Genomic DNA, 24,467 nt, shown 5'->3' with positions numbered 1-24,467 from the left:
TTTCTTATTCTTTCCTTCTGGAGAGTATAGCGTGTTTGAAACAAAAGCAAAAATGATAAAGACAGGTTGACAAATGGAAAGAACCATTGCAAACCTGAGAAAAACGTAACACTAAAGAAGCACTGAAATTCGGTGGAACCCTTTTCGCAGCAAGATGAGTGATTTTTGTAGCATCTTGTAGATAGAGTCTAAAAAGCGCATATATTATTTCTGGTTCTCTAAGATAGTTTTATACCAGCTAAACATTTAGTTCTCAAAAAGCAAGTATGTGATCATTATAATGGATAATTATTATATATAATTATGTAAGTGAAATTTCGCTAATTCAACATTGCAAACAGTTTCTCAAAACATACTTAATTTCAAAAGCATGTATAACCTTACCTTCATCTTTTCCAACTTTTCTATGCATTTCAAACCCAGATCAATGAGACTAGGGCATTCATATACATGCATATTTATGCAGTATTATACACATATACACACATAAGCATTCATGCGCTTCTGTGCTTTTGTTTATTTTGTAACCTCCTGATAATCCCTTCCCCCTCTGCGGCCTTCTGCAATCTGATGTGATTCTCAAGACTCGGTTCAAAAGAAACCAAAATCTCAAAGTTTTGTCTGAATTAATACAGAATTTAATGATCACAAGGTAGTTTTAAAATACTCATTAACGTATATCAAAAGAAAATAAGATATACCTTTAATTAGGATATGGTGGTTATTCTGAGACATCCTCTGGTCAGAATTTTGTCCCCCCTTAAGAATTCTGTACTGAGAAGAAACTGTATGGACTAGGAAGTACAAATTCTCTAGTGTGCTTAGCAATTAGGCTTTTTATATAAATGCATTGTTTTTTTTTTTTTTTGTACAAATTATCCAGCTATGTCTAAGACATGGGATTGAGTGCTTTGAGGACAGATAAATCAGACACAGAACATAACTTAAGACTCCATCAGAAAGCCTTAAATGCAAAAATAAAGACTATGACATCACAGCTGTACTTTGGGAAGATTAATATGAATTAATATTATTACTAATATTAATATTATTTGGCAGAATAATATGCCGAAGATGAGATCAAACAGTGAAGTATCAATAAAGGATACATTGCATCTGTCTAAATATAACATGCATGCCTTGTCTGGTGACTGGATGTAGGAGAAGGGAGAGAGAGAGAATTGCAGGTGGCTTGTCCAATGGTGATGCCATTACTAGAAATTAGAGTTTTTAGAAGATGAGTGTATGTGAAAAGCCCAGGATCTGAATTAGAGAAGGGAGGTCATAGTGAAGTTTGAAATGCTGGTGGAAATATGTGCATGGTCATATGTAAGAAGCTGACACCAGAGAAATTAGGGCCAGAGAGATTTAGGTGTCATCTATAGGGAGATGGTAATTGGAGCAGGAGCTGGCCAAGGCAGAGAATCTAGAAAACAAATTTTACCAGGTAAGAGCCTTGGGAAACATCTGTGTTCATGTGGGAAAACCGTGGGTAAGAGAGAGTGACAGACATAATGTGATCAGAGAGGTAGGAAAATAATCAGAAAATAAAGGTATGAAAACCACAGAGGGGGGCATTAATTTCAAGAAAACAACTGAGGAGAAGTGTCAAAGCTAGAGAAAGGGACAGATCAGAATAGGAAAAATTAGTGGATGTGGTCATGGGTAGGTCATTGGTGACGGAAGGCTGAAGAAGAAGTAAGATTAAAGTAAGCGTTCTTTAGGGTACAGATATTTGAGCATACCTTCAGATAAAGTGAAAACCACATACTGGAAGAGAGAGATTGGAGATGCAAGAGTGAGGGAGGGGACAATGGGACGCAGCATTCAAGGAATCGAGACCCAGGTGCAGGGAGCTGCAGGGAGGCTAGCTGAGTGAGTGCCTGACGAAACTCATGTCAGATGGCCTTTGGCTTCTTATGGTTTACTGAGAAATCAATCTCCTGGGTTTATGGATAACATGTGGTATTTCTTCTGGTACCTCAATAAACGAAAGTGTTACACATCTGCATTGGGCCCTAAATTCACTTTGAAACCATCATGGCATGTCAGGAACTATAATCTGTATTTGCAGCCAGAACAACTGAAGTGTGTTTAAAATATTTCCTGGAATGTAAATATTTACTTACTTGACATTAGTCTAAATTAGGTAGATTTTGCTGTTAAGGTTTCTACTTAAGGTGACCGTGCATTTTCCTGGTCTTACACACTAGGCCCTGAAGGACTGGGTTTCACTGTTGTTACCAGAGACTCTTCCATACATGGGCCTGGTCCCATTTTTGTAAAAAACATTTTACCAAAGGGAGCAGCAATAAAAGATGGCCGCCTGCAATCAGGGGACAGAATTTTGGAGGTAAGAATTGGAACTAATATCTTCAGTAAAGTATCCTGGGTGTTTACATAAATACATTAATATTTATATTTTGAATATAAAAATTGAAAATTATCACTTGTAGACAAGATAAGGACTTTAATTATATTAAAAAAACTGACTTTAAGCCCCCATAGAGTCAGTTATGTAAGGACAAGTAACACTGAGAACTCTTCCCTATTTCCTCCTTCTCATATCTACCTCTTAGGGTTCCTGGGAATTTGAATCATCCAGGAATTCATCATATATGCAATTATGGCTAAGAAGTCTCAGAGTTATAGCCATATTCTGGCAACAGTTTCTTTAAACTTCCCACAGGCATAGGCCAGCCTGCCTCAGGTTGATCTAGGCTTATAAAGAGGTAATTGAAACACCCCCAAAGCAAGAGAATTCCCCCCTCCCATGTATTTTTGTGTGATAGCATCATCTTCTTAGCGAAATATATATTGTTAACTTGCCTTTCAAGAAACCATCCTCATTGAAACTGGCCGGTTTTATTTAACATTCTCATGGCATAGAAGCAACACTATACATTTGTATATAGTTCTAGTTATGAAAGAAGATGCACCAAGTAATTAATCCAGCTCCAAATTATAATTTCCAATAATCTATGATGGCCCGGAGACTATAATTTTCAAAGATGGAGAACACTAATTGTAACAAAAGACTTTTACTTCCAAAGAAATTTGCTGTGTGATTGTGGTCCATTATTTGCTTTTTAGTGTTAGGCAGAAAATGGTGCCAGTTAAGCATCTGAAATCCACTTCTTTCCCGTTGTAGGAATCATTCTCCGCTCTCACTTTGATTTTCCCTTCCTAAGAATGTAACATCCCATGAGAAACTATTAATTACTGACTATCTAAAGGGATCTAGCACTGGGGCGCCTGGGTGGCTCAGTCAGTTAGGCATCTGACTTTGGCTCAGGTCATGATCTCACTGTTTGTGAGTTTGAGTCCCATGTCAGGCTCTGTGCTGACAGCTCAGAGCCTGGAGATGGCTTCAGATTGTGTGTCTTCCTCTCTCTCTTCCCCTTTCCCACTCACGCTCTGCCTCTCTGTCTCTCTCAAAAATAAATAAAACGTTAAAAAATGTTTAAATATGGGGCGCCTGGGTGGCTCAGTCAGTTAAGCGGCCGACTTCAGCTCAGGTCACGGTCTCACGATCCATGAGTTCGAGCCCCGCGTCGGGCTCTGGGCTGATGGCTCAGAGCCTGGAGCCTGCTTCCGATTCTGTGTCTCCCTCCCTCTCTGCCCCTCCCCCGTTCATGCTCTGTCTCTCTCTGTCTCAAAAATAAATAAAAAACGTTAAAAACAAATTTTTAAAAAATGTTTAAATATATAGAAACAAAGGGATCTGGCACTTCAGTCATGATGGTCAGTGCGGTACTGGTACTTTGAGCATAGTTGGTTTGGGCTCATGTGTTCAGTTTCATCTGTTCCAAGCTTTATTAATTGTAGGAGCTCATTTGCTACTTACCTGTGGAAACCATCTAGGGTAGAAGGAGACGAAAAGTGTTGTGATCTGTTCATATGATGGCATCCATTAGGTAAATGGCAGAGATGTCACTGGACGAACTCAAGAAGAGCTCGTGGCCATGCTGAGGAGCACCAAGCAGGGAGAAACAGCATCGCTGGTCATCGCCCGTCAAGAAGGAGCTTTTCTTCCCCGAGAGCTGGTAATGTTCAGGTCACAGTCTCACTCAATCTTCGGTGCAGAGTTTACTATACCCAGTGAATTCATAATAGCTGAGAGATGAGTTCTAAGTCACAGGTTTCATCTGTAACAAAAATTGAATCACACTAAGTATTTTGTCCCATTTGGGGGTATCATAGCTTTATGATGTTAATGCGGTGAGTTGGATAAATGCCAACAGTGCTTCTGGGGTACCAGTTCAAACACCCTTTTAAGGAAGCAATTTAACATTATTCAACAAAATAAAATACCCTTTGCATGCTCTATGTTTGCTTTATGCAAAACGCAGTCAGCAAAAATGGTCATGCCCTACCTTAATGTAGTTTGCAGTCTAAAAGGAAAGAAATATAACCAAGTATTCAAAATGATGATGCTTATGAAAAAGAATTACAAGGTCCTGTAGTAATAGGTACAAAGGAATCTAGTCTTGAGGGCTGGGAAATGTATCCTGAGGAAGAGAATTTCAAAAGTCTTGTTAAAAATGTATATCCTTTGACCTACTAACTGCACTTCTAGTAATCTGTCCTAAACTGATCATCAAAGGAAGATGTGGAAAAAATTCATGTACATGGATTTGTTTTCTAAAGCCCTGTTTATTGTAGTGATATATTGGGTGCTGTACAACCAGAGGTATTAGTTAGATAAATAACTAGGTAGCTCTTCAGTGAAATATAATACTTAAAATGGTCTCTGTGGAGAGCTGATAATAACATGAAAAAATGCTCATAGTACATTAGGTTAAAAAGTAGGTATAGATGATATATATAGTCATTAAAAAAAATTGGGGTGCCTGGGTGGCTCAGTCAGTTAAGCATCTGACTTCGGCTCAGCTTACGATCTCACAATATGTGAGTTCGAGCCCCACGTCGGGCTCTGTGTTGACAGCTCAGAGTCTGGACCCTGCTTCGGATTCTGTGTCTCCCTCTCTCTCTGCCCCTCCCCTGCTCATGTTCTGCCTCTCTCAAAAATAAACATTAAAAAAATTTTTTTTAATGATATCTATAGCATGATCAAATCACATTAAAATATCTTCAAAAGAACCCCCCCCAAATGGCAGGAAATGCACCCAGAATGTTGGGATTATGAGAGATTTTAATTTTCTCATTTTTAAAATAGTGAACACGTATTATTTTATTATTGATGTATGTATTTAAGAAGACTATAGAAAATTCAAAGGACTTTTATGACTAATAATAAAAAGGAATAGATGTGATAAAAGGACTTTTAATTACCCCTTCTTTTTTTAATTTCTTTTGAATCTATATAAGAAATGACAAAGGTACATATAGGTAATATGATAGGTTCCCAGAGTTACATCATCAGAACCAGTGAGGGTTAGTTGAGAAAACTGACTATAGTTAGCCTGCAAAAAGGAAAATTTAGGGCATATTTTGATTGCTATAAAATGGGTAAAGAGTTAATTGTATGGATTAATATGTTTCTCCAGGTAGTTTATATCCATTAATATACTTACGTATTAATTAGACGATCCATTTACTAAGTACATGCTCTGCACTAAGTTGGAGGTTCTGGGGATGCAAAAATAATTAAGACTCATTTCCCGCCCCTCCTTGAGCTGGTACCAAAACAAATATTTGGAAGTGATAATATTACAAGTTACAGTAGTTTCTAACTGTTGGAGCTGTCCAAGAAGAAAATAGGCAACTTAGAATATTGAAACAGAGACTGCCTTACCATTTGTCAGAGATGCTCTAGAAAAAATTCTCCCATTGGTAACATGGTAAGACTAGATAAGCTCTAAGATATCTACTCTAAGTCTGATATTCTGTTATCTATGTTTATATTCATGTTTGAATATACAGGCTTCCTGAATCGCCTCTCTCATATATTAATGCTCCTTAGTACTGACCAAAGGACCCCCTTCTCTCCACATTTCTGGTCCTTTCTTCTCTTTCACATCATCTCGTCCATTTTTCCCCTTGCCCTATTGAATGCTCTAGGTAGATCTGCAGTAAAACAGGGAAGGGAAGAAGATGAGGTGGTATAAGCCATAAAGACTATATTCCCCACCTCTTTTCCTCCACTTGACTCCTCCATTCCCAGCCATTTTGGAAGGAAGAATCATGAATTTCAGTCTCACTTCCTCACGGAAGCTTCTTGTTCTTCCTAAAAAGAAATGCTGCAGAAACTTGGAGTCCGAATATTTTTTTCTAAAATGCAGATGGATTTTTCTTTCAGTCCCTTACTTACGTAAAGACTTTGGTCTTTCTCTCCAAGAGCCACAGTGAGAAGAAATAATTAGAAAGAGGCAGCATGTATGTATAACAGGAAGCCCTTTCACTTCTTGTCCAATTCTTTGGTTGCTTGAGATACAACTTTTAGGAAGCTTTGCTGGGACTATGTACTTGTTTCAGGGATAAGAACAAGGAAAGAAGTTTTGACTGGGTATTCTCCTCAACTATGGTCCTGGAATGAGTAAAACCCTGCATAGAAAGAGAAGCATTCCAGCCAGCAAAAGAACCTAATAACAGAGCTCCCTCTAAGAACTCAAACTCTCATGAGACCCTAGTTTCTCCCCTAATAGTTTCTTATACCCCTTTCCTATCTATGTCTTCTAGAATTCCTAATTCCACAGCTAATTTCTTCTTCCTAGAAGCTTTCTGCGTGCCCCAGGTAAGGGGGAGAGGGATGCTGACCTTACCCCAGTTTGAAACTCTGAATGTATTCTCAATCAAACACAACTACATCTGGAAGTTAATAAATGTAACAATAGAATTTTCAGAGTAAAGGGAGCACAAAGAATCTGTTATGTCTGACTCTAACTTTGTACATGAAGAAACACAGGTCCAGTTTGGTTAAGTAACCTATTGATGGTCCCTTATTGTTAAGGGGAACTAGAGGCCTGGGTTTCTTAAGGCTTAGTATTGTCTCTGGAGTTCAACTCTGCAAGCTCACCGTCATACAGTGTTTCTTTGTGGTTTAGAGCAGCTCACAAAATGATTCTTAAGGCTCAGTTTCCTCATCTATACCATAAGATTGTTGTGAAGATTAGAAGAGATCATCCATGCAAAGCTCTTGGCATAGTTTCCGGCCAATTGTAAGTTCTCAATATACGTCAGCTGCAATTATTCTAGTACCTTGCCACCTCTATAGAATCAAATACAATAAAAATGTAATACTATATTTTAGATACATTACGGGTAAAAGAGATTTATTCAGGCTTGCCTGGGACTAACCACTGTTTTGAACAGAGATTTTTTATTATTGTTTGAAAATACATACTGGTCTCCAAAATACTGAATTAACCAAAAAAAAAATTTTTTTTTTGTTTGAAACTGAATTGGTAAGTCAGGCAGCTTGTATATATTAGTTCACTCTCATTTAATAGAATTTAGTGAAATTTGATTTCTGTCCCTAAAAGTGACATCATAGGCCAAGCCCACCAGGGAGCATATTACATCAATTGTGCAACTGTGAGATTATGAGTACAAATAAATTATTTGTTCTTTTTGGTTTGTTTGTTTGTTTGTTTTTAGTGTTATACCAAATTTGGCAGGCCTGTGGTTAGCATTCATTCTCCTAGAATTCTCTGGCAAACAGTCTAGACGCTTTAAAAACTATTCGACTTGTGATTATCTAAATATGTGGAATATGCTTTGTAGCCACAGCAAAGCACTGCATTCTTGAGGATTATAAGCACCGAAGTAGTGTGGACCCAGAATCTTCGTTCTGGAGAAATATGGAATAGTACTCTTTGTCCGGCCCACATGCCTTCCTTGGGTGCTAAGTAGCAAGAATCCTACTGGAAGTTTAAAGAGAGGTCATGTGTGGCGTGCACGGTACTATTTCAACGTGAGCTGCTTCCTAGTGTGACACACACTGCACTCTTTGAAAGAGCAAACTGAAGAACAGTGTGCTATGTGATGCGTTTTTGTGTTTTTCTTTCAAAAAACTGAAGGTGTTATCACTTTGGTCTCTCCTCCCTTATCATGATTGATGCACACGCTTGACTCTCTATTGAAAATCTGGCAGGATGAGGGAAGGACAGTACTTCCTGCTTTTGTCTTCTTCTATCTCCTTTGAAGAAAACAAACCATGTTTATTGTTTTCCTGCTCTGAGAAACCGTCCTGTTCCTTTTCTTAAGCCTTGCTGTTTCATGAGCTCTCAACCCCTTTAACAGCACTGCTCTGCCTGTTTTCTGACAGTTAAATCTTCCTTATTTCCTTGTTATCTTAGCTTCTTGTAAAGTCTTAACACTTACAGCCAAGGGAGCATGTGGTCAGCAGTTACACAGGAAGTCCCAAGATAGGATGGTCTCTCGGATGTGACCCTCTGTCATTCCAGAGGCCTGAGCGCCCACTTCCTGGCCATTTCTCCTGACCTGCCACATGAGAACTGTGCTGAATTCTTTCATTTGCGGGTCCATGTCCTTCCTCCTGAAGGCAGGACAACTGGTTGGGATCACAAATTTAGAAGCACATGTAGCCAACCTTCATGCCATCAGTGGCAGACTGGGTTCAAAATCAGGTGAGAGGAATTCATGTACTAGCCTCACAACTATTTAGCTCTTTCTAGTATCTTTACCAAAAGAACTGTGTGTTTCAAAGGTAATCCTTCCAGAATCCCAGGCTCGAAGAGCCTTTGATGTCTTCACCCCCTGACTGGGTGAGAGTTTATTAAAGAGGTGTTCACATAAGGAACGTTTTTGCAAAAGGGACTTTGAGATTAGCGTTGGTAATAGAATCCGAAGGTGAAACTGCGCTGTCTGCAGTGAAATAAAACTGCGCTAGGGAAAGAGGGCTTTGTTGGCTGTGTTCTGAAACAGACATGCTCTGCCAGTTCTTTTCTATCCCTGATAACCAAAATTCTTGTTTTCTTATGCCAAGTGTCCGTTTAGGAAAGATCATGACAAATGAAAGGTTTTTCTATTGATTCGTTGCCTGTAGTTTTTGAGAGTTTCAGAGAGACAGAGAAGGAGAGAGAGTGTGTGTTGTTTGTCATGTAAGTGCATAGACACGCACACGCATGTGTGTGTCGTCTTTCCTTTATTGGGGAGAAAAAAAAAACATTGTGCCATTTCTTTGTTAACCTCTTTAATGTTTCATGTTCTGACCTGCTGCCTTATCTTTAAATTATCCTGAAAATCACAGCAACTCCTGGTGGGTAAAACGAGCTGAGAAAATTTCAAATGTATTTATAATTTCTACCTGCCAAGCTTGCCTGCTATTAAATGCTGGCTTCTGCAAGTGGAATGAACTCTATTTCAAGCAAGCAAGTTCCTCCTGCCTGGCATGATCGAGATTCAAAAGTTAGCAATGTTGGTCATGTGGATTTGACCTTCACTTAGGAATATTGCTTTTGCTGAGGAAAAAAAAAAGATACACATGTGTGTGGCCACTCCCCTAATAGCTGCTGAGCTCAGTGTATTCCTACACTACCATATTTACTCATCCCTGCGACTACCTTTGCAAATGACATGGGGCTCCGACTCCTTGACTGTTTTTTATCTTCTTACGAAGTGAAAACTTCATATCTTCAAATGCCAAATTATTTAATATCATAAATCATGCCAGAATTTTCGTTTGAAATCTTAGATGAACCTCATTTAACTGATATATTATTTTATTCCCTTTGGCTATTAGATTCAAATGATTCCATGCTTAATTAACCAAGGTACTTAAGGAAGAATGAATATTATAGCAGCTATTTGTGGATAAGTAGCAGAAATTGAAGGATGATTTCAGAATGATTTGTCTACCTAAACCAAAGTGCAGGAGTTATGTTTTGGAATTTAGATAATTATGCAGAAAACAAAACACAGCTATATTTTATGGGTTCTCCAGATAACACAGTTCTCGAGACTTAAGATGGAGTCCTTGCTGAAATAGAGCCTCCGTTTCTGCTTCTCTCTTCAATAATTTTTCCCCTCCTTATTGCAATTCCATTCAGTCAGTATTCAGTTAATCCTAGTCATGTTTCTGCAACGTGAACTCCAGAGATTAATAAGATGCATTCATGTCCTCAAGGAGCTTCTACCTATAAAGAAAAAAAGAGTTATGAGTTGATCAAATTATGCAATTAAGTGTTATGGGATTAAAGTTGGGGGGCTGAGAAAACCCTTTAAGAATAGTACAGTATTTGAGAAAGGTCTTAATTGAGTAGGATTTCAAATGCAGGGCTTACAGGGCGAAGAAAACAGCACTTTCAAATACTCTGAGATTAGAAAACATAAAATACATCAAGGAGATAGTAGGCAGCCCAACTTGACAGCTTACTGAGCAAGGTCTAACATGAGAAATTGTGTTGTTTGGAATAAATTGGAAGGGGTGAAAAGACTGTAGGGTACCTACTAAGAGCTCTTTGTATCTGGCTTTAATGTAATCGTTTGGAGCCTGGAATCTGGGATCAGTTGGTGGGGTTGAATCCTCACTTGGCTGAATGGTCTTGATTAAATTATTTCCCTGAGCCCCCATTCCTCATCCCTAATGCTGGGATCAGAGTAATGCCTACCTGAGAGACTGTTAGCATTAAATGTGTCAAGTGTTTAGAATAGGACACATAGAATGTGAATCCCTGCTTTCAATCTTACTCAACATCTCTGTGCCTCAATTTCCTCATTTGTCAAATGAGGATAATAACAACACCTACCTTATAGGGTTGTTGTGAGAATTAGCTGAGAATACATGCTAATATGTGGTGAGTGTCAAATTACATTATCTTCTGTTGTTGTTTCCTGTGCCTAGGCACACTATATGCTCAGTAAATATTTGTTGATTGAATAAATGAAAACTACACATTATTAAAGCAGATGGTATAGAAGGTTGGAAAAGGTATTGCTAAAGGTGCTGTGGCTCCTACTCTATGTCTGTCTAATCTGTCTCTAATGCATTATCTTCCTGATACAATTATTTTAGACCAAATAAAAATAGTATGCAACGATTTCCTTAAATTTCAGGTCACTAGCAATATCTAGTTACAGCTGCACCAAGACAGCAAGTATAGGGATAGTATTGATAGAATATAAATGACAATTTAGATAGTTTAAATGATCATGAATACATTTGCATAATCTAGTACAGTTTACTTATAAAGACATACACAAACAATAAGTATTATTGCCTAATATTTAAAATATTAGATATTTTTTAAATATTGAAAGTATTTAAAAACATTTTTTAAGTGTTTCAGCTCAGTTGAAGTGGTTCTCAAAGTGTGGTCTCAGATCAGCAGGATAGCATTACCTCGGAATTTCTTACATGCACAAATTCTCAGATGCCTTTCAGACCTGAGGAATCAAACTCTAGGGTTAGAGCTAAAGGTATAGTTTAGGGGTGCTTGACTGGCCCAGTTGATAGAGCATGTGACTCTTGATCTCAGGGTTGTGAGTTCAAGCCCCACATTGGGTGTGGAGCCTACTTAAAATTTAAAAAATTTAAAAAAAATAAAATAAAGATTTATTTTAACAAGCCCTCCAGATAGTGCTGATGCTTACTCAAGTTTGAGAATCATTGGAACAGTGGTTTTGTTATAAGGAACATAAAGGCCTATAGGATAACTTAATAGCTATAACTGACTAGCTGTCATGACCAAATTTTCAACTTTATGTTTCTATTCTGCAAACAATTTTTTTGCTCTAAGAAAAATAATTCTGTGAAAATTTTAAGACCAATTGAGTTGTGTCTGTTTGGTCATGTGCCCCTCATTTTGGCAAAAGGCCAGTGCTGAGCACAATCCAGTTACTCAACTCAATTACACCTGATTCATTTAGGCAAACTCAATTGTACTTGACTTTTTCAGGCCCAACTCGATTGTGCTTTTAAATTTCCACACTCAATTTGATTGTGCTCAAAATTTGTTACGTGCCACCTTGTAACTTGTAGATTTTGACACATACCAAAGAGAGGTACTTCTAGGGCAGTTTAGAAGATTGGGTTATTGGTCTTTGTTTGCAGTTACACCTCTGTCCCTTCTCTCCTCTATCTCCAGGATGGATGCTAATAGGGTAAGATATGCTCCATTGGCTCCTTACATGGACCATATTCTACCACCCCCCCATCCTGCTATGCTTGAACTCATGGCAAAGATTTCAGAGCACTTAAGAAAGTGATCCTCATTTACTGTCACAAAGCAACTATGTTTAGCTGTTCCAATCTGTCTTAAAAATGGGGAAAATGAGGCACAGAGACATTGCCCCTACCAAAATTTACACTGTTTGTCAAAGTCAAAACTTTTAAGATTTCTACCTCATTGAACTGTGCATCACACCTTCTGTCAGTTAATGCTGTGTACTAAGTGATTAGGTCCTTAATGTTTGCCAATTTTTTTAATGTGTTCAGTAGCCCACAAGGCTGAGGGAATTGTAGTCCTTCGCTACTCCCTGGGAGGTACTTACACCTGAAAGAATTTTACTGAACCCTTGTCAGCAAAATCTAGTCTTGATAAAACTGATGATGATAAAAGCTCTGTTTCAGCATTACTAGAACGCATGGAGGCGGTGCGGCCATTTTGCCTGGTTGTATGGCCTCCACGTGTCAGAATGAAAACATTTAATGACTTTTATCACAAGACTGGTTTTGTTGGAGATTGGAAGGTAGTGAAAGAAGAAGTGTCCTATGCTGAAAAGAAGCTCGTGACACTTCGAAAGACTGGGGCCTAATTGCATTCTCCTGCAGTGTTAAGGATGAAGAGCCATGAGATTCGGCTATACTCTCATGGCACAAAACATATGTCTTATGAGTGACCACTGTGGCCATGATTAGGCTTCTGGAGTTTAGAAAAAAAAAGAAGAGTTTTCTAAACATAAATGTTTAAACAGCTCAGAAGCATTAATATTGTAACCAGCCACAGATTATATCCTTCTTATTATCCAGTTAGCCAAATGTTTCCAATAATTCATGCCAGCTGTTGATACGGAGCAGCTGGATAAGAAGGTGGTTACAAAACTCGGGGGATGACCTTGATTTGCTTAATTACCTCTATGCCTGTGATCAGTACGTTTGTTAAGGTACATTTGGTGTAAGATAAGGAAATGCATTCATTTTGTAAAGGATATTTAAAGATTAAGGAAAAGAAAGTACAGCCTTAATTGATCGTGGTTAACTTTTCCAGCTGTTATCAAAGTAAATACCGAACATGTGAAACTGCCACTATAGTCCATTTCGTTTTGAAAGTGTATTTGGAGGTTTGAACATGTTTTCATCTGCCTGTTTTTCAGGAAAATGTGTGATCTTTTTCATTAAAGAAAGAATATCAGCTTAAGATTGCTACTTCTCCCCTCCCCCCTTCCTAAGGGGGCTGATAAAACAGAGATAGACACTTAAATCACAATCTGTTGCCACTTACCTCTTCCCATGCCCCGTCCCCAAAGATTCTCTGGGCGATGACTTTTAAATATGTTCTCATTATTTTTAATGAGTGTGCAGAACATATGACGCATAATGCACGAATAGATAGGTGCCCTTTTACTGAACTTGTCAGATATAATAAAACGTTGAAGAAGTTAAGATGCATTTTTTCTTTAAGATATTATAATTATTTAAATTAAGATGCCTAAGTACAAATCACATACTGTTAGGTTCCTGTTGCTGCCTAAATGAAGCCCCACAACAGCCCCAATGCTGTCTCTAAAAAGAATGTTTAATCACAAACATTAAAAAGACAAAAGGACATTTAATATTGTTATGTCTCTTTAAGTTTACCCTTCTTTAAATCTGCCCCGATGACAGGATATTCAATTATAAACGAGTTCAATTATGTTTCCTGGACACTTATTGAGTTATATGAAGGACTTTTATCACCTAGTCTTTCCGTAATTAATTCTTTACATTTCTTAGAGACTTAGAACCGCGGAAGGATTGTTTAACAGCTGGAAATGTTGTAATTTTTTTACATTTCCTCATTCTCTACTTTTCCTTCCTCTCTTCTTTCTTCTGACCTATCATGCTGCCTTTTGGAAGCAAATAGCACTCAATGTGGCATCTCTCTATTACAGAATATATTTAATTTTTTTAAGTTTATTTATTTATTTTTAGAGACAGAGAGAGAGACTGGCGGGCAAGGGTAGAGAGAGAGAGAGGAGAGAGAGAGAATCCCAAGCAGGCTCCACATTGCCAACACAGTACTCGATGCAGGGCTCGAACTCAAGAACCACAAGATCGTGACTTGAGCTGAAACCAAGAGTCAGATGTTTAACCAACTGAGCCACCCAGGTGCCCCTATTACAGGATGTATCTATTTCTATGTTACATTTCTACATTTAAATGCCAGGTGGTGATGAAGATGGAAGTAATACTAGTAGAATGGAGAAAAATATCCCCAAAAGCAATAAAGCCTCCCCTTGATAGTCGATATTGCATGTATATTGGAGTCTCTGACTTCTGGTTTATGGAACTGTTGGCTTTAGCACCCTGCAGGGAAGTTACAGACTTTCAGCTTAACTTGAAAGGGCTCACCTTCTCCCTCCTCTCCTTCCCAGAAGCTACATATTTCATCCATAGACCCTTGACTTCCCACTGGAGGGGAAAAACACACAGAAACAAACAAGCATAAAAACTAAAAATGGCAAAACACAAAAACACCCAACCAAAATATCTTACCCATTACTTGCTGGCACTCTATCTCCCTGAGGCCAAATGTTTCTCTTCTATGATACTCATAAAGAGATCTGTGTTCAGAAGAATTGTCTTCTCGGACGTCTGTTTCCCTCCATTTCTGGGTCCATATTGATGATAAAAGGACTCAGTTGTTCAACAAATACTGAACACCTACTATTCCTAGTTTAGCTGATCAAATATTTATTAAACGTGTATTGGTGCTGTGTCACACTGGGTATTTTAAAATATGCTAAGATGCGATCCCTGAACTCCAAGAACTTATAGACAATGCTGAGTGTCATTAAAGAAACAAGAATATGGCATACTGCCTTTCATCTCTGGGGCAGGCTAATGGGAGAAAAATAGTTGCACACATTTTTTTTTCTTTGGTTGTGCAAATTTAAGGAATAAGCCAAGAGGTTAATAGTGAACCAGAAGTTATATAAAAGGAAGAAACCAAGAAGGACTTTAAAATTATTTAAAAAATTCATTTATGAGATGGAATTCTGTTTGGGCCAGGGATTGATTCAAAGAAACAAGGATAGTAGAAAGGCCAGGGATGTGAAGGAACATGAGCCAATAGGAGGAAGGAAAACTGAAGAAAAGGAAGGAGTAGAGGAAAGGAACATTTTGCCTATAGTGATAATATTGTTGGCTACTTAGGCTATCCTGTGAGCAAAATTTGCATGTCTATAACAAGACTATTTCTAGGGATAATATAGAAATCTATCAGATTTCAGATCTATTTCATGCCCTCTTTTATAAAATCTGTGTTCGTAAGTTCTCTGCTTATAAGTGCTGCGTTTGGATTTATTCCTGCAGCTTGGATTCAACTGGAGCATCTTCTAGGTGGGAAGATTCAAGATGGTCTCCTCTACATGGCTGTCCATTGGTTCTGGCTGTTGGGTGGGGCACCTTAGTTCTAGTTAATGTCTTCTCATCCTCCAGAAAGCTAGTCCAGCTTACTTACATGGCATTCTTGGGACAGTAAAAACAAAGATGCAGGGGCTATGACTAGCCTTGCAGCTTGCAGAGTATCACTTGTGCCTCATCCTCTTTGTCAAAGCAAGTCACAAAGCCCATTAGGATTCGGAGGTTGGGTGGTTAGAATCCATGCTTGGCTGGAAAGAACAGCAAAGTCACACTTCAAGGAGGCATAACTCACTGGCCCAAAATTGTTCTAGTCTCTCACATTAAGTTAGGAAAGCTGAAGAGAACACTGTTCTATAGCAGAAAGAATATTCTTTGGGGATGTAAGATTCACATTATTGACCTAGGACTGCTGCTCTAGATGTTCAAGTTTAGAAAAGTCATTTAACTGCTCAGGTCTTGTCTTTCTGAATTCCATTCACAAAGAAATTCTTGAGTTCTTTCTTGATGTAAATACAGTGTGAGAGAAGCAAAAGTGGGTAAGGTGTGCCCCTTTCCCTACTTTGTTGTTCAACTTTCTTTAGCCATGACACTCTTGCTAAATATAAACTCTTGTCCCCCTTCCTGTTACTTTTCTCCCTAGGTGAGAAAGAAGCTTTTTCCTTCCTCTTCCCATCCCATGTAGATTTCCTTTCTACAGTAGACACCCACAACCTGGACTGGGGACTTGGAAATAAGAGTTGGATTATGGAGATAGTGATAAACTAATAAATGCTAAAATTATCAAAATTTAAAAATTGACAGTAAACAGAAAAATTTCCTTATCTACAATACAAGGAGATTGAACTAATTGGTCTCTTAGACCTCTTCCTACTGCAAAATACTATTCTCTGAATTTCTATGCATCAAATTTTGGCATGACTCTCAATACAGATAGTGCCTTGAATTATGAATGATCTCTCTATATATGAATGGGCCACAGGAGTCTGCCTCTCAGCGTTTGTTTGTTCTACAGTTCAGAATGCCTTGGGAGCATTTGACCTAAAGAGTGACTTCTCTTAAGTAAATGTAGAATAACATATTGCCAGCAGATATCTCCCTCATGGCCACCTTTTCGACCTTCTGCCACTATGGTGCTTGTTGCTATAGTAGTTAATACACAAAGATGTAGTACTTCCTCCAATCTACTCCTGATGGCCACCATTGCTGTGGATACCATGAAAGCCTTCACTCTTGTAGTTGGCTCAAAAGGAGATGTGTTCCTTCTTTCCAAACATGAAAATTTAGGTGTATTTTCCCGTAAGACATTTTTAAATACAGCTTATCCAATAGAATATGAATTATCATGTAGTGTTATGTTTTGGCGATACTGTGGAGTGAGTGAACCCTGTTGGCTAATTGAAACCTAGGCACAATTTACCAGTATTCCTTTTGACAGAGAGAAACATAAAGTTCAAGTTGTAAGAAGCAAGTTTACAGACGTAAATACAAACTTAAAAATCTAAATACAACCTTAAAAAATAGAGCCAGTTTTTTTAAATAAAAACGGCCTTGTCTGTACCTACAGTCATAGTCTATTTAAAGCTTATTTCCATTACACATAAAGAAAAGTGAATGAATTAGAACCACTGTTCAGTAAGGTTTTGACCATCCTTAATTTAGCAAAAAATCTCAGGGTTCTGAATTCTTCAATTTGAAAAATAGGTCTCTGTCAACACTAGCAACTTGTTGACGACTTGGCAGATATTTTCAGTGTAATTATTAACGCAAGCCACCTCAATTCCTCTTTGGTACTAGACAGGTTGTAAATAAATTATATAAATAAATATTAATGCAATTATGAACTTGATAATTTTATGTGCTATGTAGGCATGCAAGGAAATTAAAGATGAAGGCTGCTGAACTTGTTCATGTCGGAGGATATATATATATATAACAGTGACTTATTCCGCATATCATGAAGAGATAGAAGTATACTAGATCGAGCCTTGTCTTCAGCTACATAACTGAGTACGTCGTAAAAATATATATATGTGATTTTTCACGGTGGTTAAGTTAGTGACACGTCACTATAATTTGTGTGCTTCCAAAATAGAAACCAAATCACGTGGGTCCTGACTGGAAAGAAAGTAAAGGCAAATAGCTACAAACAGGCTAGTGGCTTACTTTTCTAAAAGCCCAGCCTTCGCTGTCAGATAGCAGTTCAGAGGTTCCTCTTTAACCTGTAGGGTTTCTTACAGAAAAGAATAACAATAGCATGTAAATGTCTCACTTCCTTCACAACCCTTTGAAAATGTAACCCGAGGATTGCGTTGCCTCTCACCCCTCAGCTCTCAGTAGCTCTCAAGGGAGTTGGCATGTCTTATCAGACTGGAGCAGCGAGGCAAGGGCAGCCAGCACATTGAGAGGCCAGGGCAGCGTGATGGTCAAGGCCATTGGGCAGGTAGTGAAAGGCCTCTTGCTGTGTTAAACAAATGTGGTTTCCTTCCTGACTTCCGCAGGAGCTAATTTTGTTTTTCACTTCTCTTCTGGCATAAGAACAATAAGGACTCATAAGGCCATTCTGCCTGTGAGGAGATGTGCATTAGATTATCATAAATCCACAGATAAAAAGTACAGTGGTCAATGAGACCAGGCATTCCTGGATGAAATAAAAGGTTTAATTGAAAGTACTGTCCCAGGGGAAACATGATTGAGCATGATATTGAGTAGACATTAATTACCTCAGACCAGAGAGTGAGGAAAGTAAAAGGGAGACCAATCCATTTAAAGTTCCCAAATCTGTTTTTCTTTAAGAGAATGGGGCGGGGGGGGGAGGATTATTCTAATAGAATGCTAGGAGGGGAAAAAGTGAACTTTTGCTCATACCCAATGTTCTTAGAACAGTATTAACATTTTTTAGGAAGTTGCAGCTGAATTTTCTCCTAATACAGGTATTTTTGTTAGAAGTCAGAGATCAAGACAGCACAAAGTGCACTGGTAGGCTGAATAATGGTTAAGATTGATAATAACCTGTTCTACTGTTATAACATGTTAGTAAATACATTGCACTTGCTCATAAATCTAGAATTTGTTCTTATTCTTTAATTACGTTTCTCAGCCTGTTTTTTTTAGTAGGTTGGGTTTTCATTCTACAGGGTAACAGAAAAAATACGTTGAAGAGGCATCTGAACATACGGTCCCCATTATATACTAGACGGCTTGCTTTATGTCACTAAAATATGGCTGCCTTTATAAATCATGCATGTTTGTTTAGCCAATGCCCTACTTTTGATGTGGCTAAAATAATGGGATGAACGCTACATCCACAGAGAAAAAGCCTAGGATCAAGAACTGCCGTAACAAGGAAATAATTGGTCAGGTGTCTCTTCTAGCAGTCATTAACAGATTTGAATTATGGCTTTCATTCTTCTCACAGGTCAAATAGCATATAAAAAGTATTCTGGATTATTCATGACTAGGGTGCAATGGATTTGAAAGGCAGAGATGAGGAGGTATCAGATACATTAAGAGTGTTTCATTTGGTGTTTGTACATAACGCTGCCAAATTTAGTAAAAAAAAAACTGTCAAAGCAACTTTTGGTGTATCTGCTTTTCGGTTTTATTTAGAGTAAGTGAAGTCACTCAGTAAGTGAATTTAACCTTCTCAACCAATTGTTCAGGAGTTGAGAGAGACACAGTTTTAGTTTTAATGTGAAAAAGTGAATTTATAGGGTTAATTTGAACAGAGTAGTTGCCAAGTAGCACCAGCTGTCATAATAAAGTAGAAGTGACTGACAGATTTACTCCACCCCGTATCAAAACTCAAGAGCGGATATGGTGATCAGATGAGCCAAAATAAATGTGAGTTCTTAGAAGCATTTGTGAGCTATTTTCTTGCATAGCTCAGCCCTTCATTGGCATCAGTGTGCAAAAAGGTCATGATTAAGCTTAGCAGTATAGAAAACTGAGGAAGGGGAATCTGTTGCTGTACATATCCGGAATGCACTACCGAATAGTCCAAAATTCCATTGGATGATGGTGGTAATGGTGACGGCAGGCTTAAGTATTGGAACTTCATTAGTAGTTTTTAAAAGTATTTTGTAGTATTAATGAACCATGGCCCATATTGAACTATAATTGCAGAATTAACTGATGCAGCACTTATCAGCAATGCCCGTTAAATAATACTTACCATGCACTGTTCTTGGGCATGTACTGGGATAGGTGCTAGTGATGGAAATATGAATGGAATGGCCCTTGTTGTGCTTGAGGCCCTTAAAGATTTATATAATAATTTAAAAAACATGATATAATGTTATTATGTGTAGAGTCCTAAGGAGACCTAGATGAGGGCACAGGCACAAAGAGCAGGTGACACTTGAGATGTGCTTTGATGGGTTAGTAGGAGTTTGCCAGTAGGTGTCAAAGTGGGAGGAGATGAAAGAATGAGTTTTAGGTACAGAGAAACCCATCCAAAGAAGAGACATTTAATTGTTGTAACATTTAATTAATTAAATTAATTAATTTTGTGGCAGAGAAGTATCAACAAAATAACTTATGAAGTCACCCTGTTACAAATATTTTTTGTATGTATGCATTGTACCGGATGCTAAACTGGGTTCAGAGTTGAATTAAATAGAATTCCTGCCTTTGATGAGATCACAACAGTAGAGCAGAGTTAAGACATACATGCCGGGAAATAATCGTAAGAATAGAAAAAGTGATGAGAATCACAACAACGGGAAAAAGAAAGTAAAGTGGAGTTCAGAGGAGGGCAAATTGTTTTCTCACTGATAAAATCAGGGAAGGAATAGTTGGTTTATATGCTGAGACACAAAGGGGGTTTGGAGATATTAAGTAAAGAGTCTTTTATTCCATTATATCTTCACTGTAAAATTTCTTTTGCAGAAAATAATTTCTGCATTACACACACACACATACATATAAAATAAATATTTTTTCTTATGCTTGATTTCATTATCATAAAAATTGTAGGCCTGTACTATAAGGAAAATGCTTGACTAAGAAGATTCATTCACTCACTGTGCTTAGATGAGCCTTCCTTTTTCATGTATCAGCAAGTAAAAATGGGGCTGTGATGGATTAATTAAAAAAAAATTCCTTAGGCATGAGCTGAAGTGAGATCGTCCTTGTTTAGTCTTTGAAGCATACTTGACTTTGTTGGAAAATGAAGATCCATTAGTTCAGGGAAGAAAGAAGTCCTGCTCAACTTACAGCTAGGGAAATACTGATTGGAAGTGTGCTGAACTTTTAAACTTCTTGTAATTACACACTGATTTTACAGGAATTAAGGCCATAGAGATTACTCCCTTACCCTTGTCCCGCTTCCACATATATATAAAAACAGTAATGCAGAGGATCATTTGGAAGATGAATACTGGAAAAGAATAATGTAAAGTGAAGGGCAATATTCAGTAGCCTAAGCCATTTATTTAGGACTCTGGGGCCACCTGAACAGTCCCTTTTAAGAACCTGGCAGGAACAATGCATGGAGGTGGGAGGTGGACTCTTCCCAGATCTAGGCTACCTACTTCCTCTACCTGGGCAAATCTCACAGACACAGAAGCCACTCTGAAGTGCAGTCTCTAGGATGGTGTCTTAGTCCATTTGGGCTTCTAGAACAATACCACAGATCTGGTGCCTTATGCACAAGGGAAACTTATTTCTCAGAGTTCTAGAGGCTGGATGCCCAAGATCAGGGTGCCAGCATGATCAGGTGAGGGATGTCTTGTGGATCACAGACTTCCTGCTGTGTCTTTATATGGTGAACATGTCTAGGGAGCTCTTTGGGGTCTCTTTTATAAAGTTAATTCCACTCATGAGGGTTCCACCCCCATGACACAATTGCCTCCCAAAAGCCCTACCTCTATATACCATCACTTTGGGGATTAGAATTTCAACATATGAACTTGGGAGGAACACCAACATTCAGACGATAACAGATGAATACAGAAAATGTGATACCAAAGGAAAGGAAAGATATGACTAAAAGAAAATCTATGATATATCATTAACCCTTGGCATCTCTCATCACTCAGTTGGGACAGGGGATTATTGGTCTCAATTCACTTCCAAATAGTAACCTTATATACCCATCTTCTTGTCGTGGTCTCATTATATGTGTATGGATAGTTCTTTTTTAACTGTAGCCTGTGGACTTGGCCATGTGAATTCATTTGGCCAATGAGACGTTAGCAGATGTTTTGTGAGCAAAAGTTTAATGATGCTTTCATAGTTGCATTCCTGTCTTTCAACATGTGAGAAACATGTTTCAGGTATCCAGTGGTCTAAGGAAGATGCTAGATACAAGGAGCAGACATGTACCTGCTCCACACTTTGAAGGCAAACCTACTTGAGCCCAGCCTAGATCATCCAAACCCCAGGCAACCTGCAGATACGTGAGCTAGAAATAAATGCCTTATTGCTCATATCCCAGTTTGGCTACGATTTGTTATGCAACACTTTTGTGCCAGCGACCGACTGATACACATTTCCCCATTAATCATCTCTGGGTAGGTTTCTTCTTTCCCCAATTTGCTTGTAGTAGTGGGGATAGGGAAGATGTATCTGCATTTAATCTTGATGGATTTTCATACTCTACAGGACATAAATGACTTCTTGTTTTAAAATCACCTTTATCTGAAAATTAATTTTAATAGAGCAATTAATATAAAATGCAAATTACATGTCTTCATCTACATATATAAAGGGCATATTATATATGGTAAGAACGTTCTCATTACAATAGTAAACATGTACTATGAATTTAAAATGGTTGCTACCCACTGAGATTTCTCAATCTCTACTTGGAATTTAGGATTATTTATCATTAATAGTGTTCTAAAGGGGATTGGTTTCTAGCTGGAGTCTCATTAGGTGCAACTCAAACATCGTAGAAAATGATAGGGTTAAAATGGTTATATTTTCATCATTTGTTTTTAAATTTAACCAACAAACAGATTACCCCCTCCTCCAGACCCCACAAAAATACCACTTTCTTGAGGCTATGATAGTATTGCTACGACATGGTAGCATCTTTTAATAAACAGGACTCTCTGCACCTCAAAGTTCTGGGCCTCCAAGTGAAAGAACATTTATTGGGTCTTGTAGAGAAAATGTAGGTAACACATCCATAATCTGTGCCTTTAGAATTCTTGATTGGGAAGAAAGCTGTATTATCTTTACTAAGAGTCATTATGTCCTGAATAATGACACATATACTCAGAATGGTGGGTGTTAGACATTTTTATAATTTTACTCTAGTGGCTTGAGATCTTATTCTGTGACCATAACACTTCCTAAAATCCCAGCGAAAACAACCTGTAATCCATTGTCTTTAAACCGACTGCAGAAATTTCCCAATGCAAAACTAAAAACCAAAAATAAAAATAAATTAATGTCTCATAAGGAAACTACATGTCATTTTTCCCCCTTTAGGGAATAAGGGCTCTAAAATATGCTCCTTGTTCTAGATCTTTGGAAGCCTGGCATGAGTCTATACTTTCCTTCTATGATACTTTGTTGTTGTTGATGCTGATTGGGGCATACGACATGTACACAGAAGTGTGACACAAAAGTAATGGAACTGGAAAGCTTAACCATGAGGTTGGGAAGTATTTCTAGGGCGTTGTTCATGACCTACAAGATTTCTCTTTCTCGAGCCTTCTCTGTTCTCTGCTCCATTCCTTTCAAGCTTGACCTTCCCTGGTTCTCTAAAGCAGCATGTCTTTAAGTGTATGGTAGGGAATACTTTTCCTCTAATATATACTTCATGCAAAGATGTGTTCCACGATGGAGTGAATTAGGGAATATGTATTAACCTCTTAAAAGCAGTGAGAAGTCCTAAAAATAAACCTTTTCCCTAGAAATTTTAGTAATAGAAACTATCAGGGTATTTTTCCTCACCTGCAATCACTGTGACCCTGTGTATTAGACCTTGCATTGATCCAAGTCTTAGAAGGAGCCAGTTTGACTGGTTTAGTGGTTTCTGAAACCTTCCCTAATTGGCGTAGCCTTGGGCAAGACCCACTCAACAAGCATTAGCCCACTGCCTATGGACTGTCTCCGAGCCAAAGGGCACCACCTATTCAGTGAGTCGTCACCTGAGCAATGGACAGGCTGTGAGTGAAGCAGGCATCATAACCGGTGTGGTCTTTTTTATTTATGTTTAGCTTTTGTCTGGGTAGCTGTGTTGTCTTTTCAAGCCATTAAATGCAGGTAGCTTAGCACGCAGAGTATTTGTGATGGCAAAGATATGGGAAGTATTTCGCTTAGGAATCCAGCTTTTCGAATGGGTCTGCTCCTCTAAGAATTAGGCCCACTATGCTTCCTGTTTAGATTTTTAAATTTATAAAATATTTAAATAATTTATATACTAAATATGTATTTATTAAATATATATTTATTTTATATATAATGTATATTAAATATATATTCATTATATGAATATATATTCATTATATAAATTCATTATATAAATATTCATATATATATATATATTTTAACAATCATGTTGTTTGTTCTTGAATCTTATACTCATATAAAAGCATGTACTCTTGTGTTTTAACCAGTGAATTACTGCCTGTAAAAGGTTTAAGACATTTTAATCAGGTTCACTTCTAACAGGGAAGAATAAACACAAAACAAGAAAGACCTATTGCTTCTCCATATTAACAAAGCAGGTTCTAGTTTTATAAAAACTCCATGCTGTCTGAATTGTAAAATATTCATTTACACTACTCTTCCTGATGCAAAATGTATTCATTTCTTCGTCTTTATCATAAAAGTGAAAAAGAATTGCCAGTGTTACTAAACTGTTGAATATGCTGATCTTTCAAGTAATACTGTAAGTAGGAGGGAACAAAGGATTGCTCTAGGAATCTTAACTTTGACTTGCTTTACTTTTGTTAGTTTTAATCTCTGACTTTGTATTACATCAATGCACCTTTATGGTGAGCAGACAATAAAGAATGACCAT

At 37.9% G+C, this 24,467-nt stretch overlaps 1 protein-coding gene across 4 annotated transcripts in view; it reads left to right on the top strand.

The window, feature by feature from the left end:
• PARD3B (par-3 family cell polarity regulator beta) overlaps positions 1-24,467 on the top strand; it is a 1,023,096-nt gene that overhangs the window by 556,551 nt on the left and 442,078 nt on the right. For all 4 annotated transcript variants that reach the window (XM_047872373.1, XM_047872372.1, XM_047872376.1 and 1 more), the window contains 2 exons: positions 2,214-2,353; positions 3,918-4,046. In XM_047872373.1, coding sequence (XP_047728329.1) covers positions 2,214-2,353; positions 3,918-4,046 — 269 coding nt within the window. The remainder of the gene's footprint in view (positions 1-2,213; positions 2,354-3,917; positions 4,047-24,467) is intronic.

Source organism: Prionailurus viverrinus, chromosome C1, assembly GCF_022837055.1.
Source record: "Prionailurus viverrinus isolate Anna chromosome C1, UM_Priviv_1.0, whole genome shotgun sequence".
In the NCBI taxonomy this organism is placed as follows: domain Eukaryota; kingdom Metazoa; phylum Chordata; class Mammalia; order Carnivora; family Felidae; genus Prionailurus; species Prionailurus viverrinus.
Note: the sequence above shows the minus strand (reverse complement) of the source record. Positions and strands in the feature narration are given on the sequence as shown.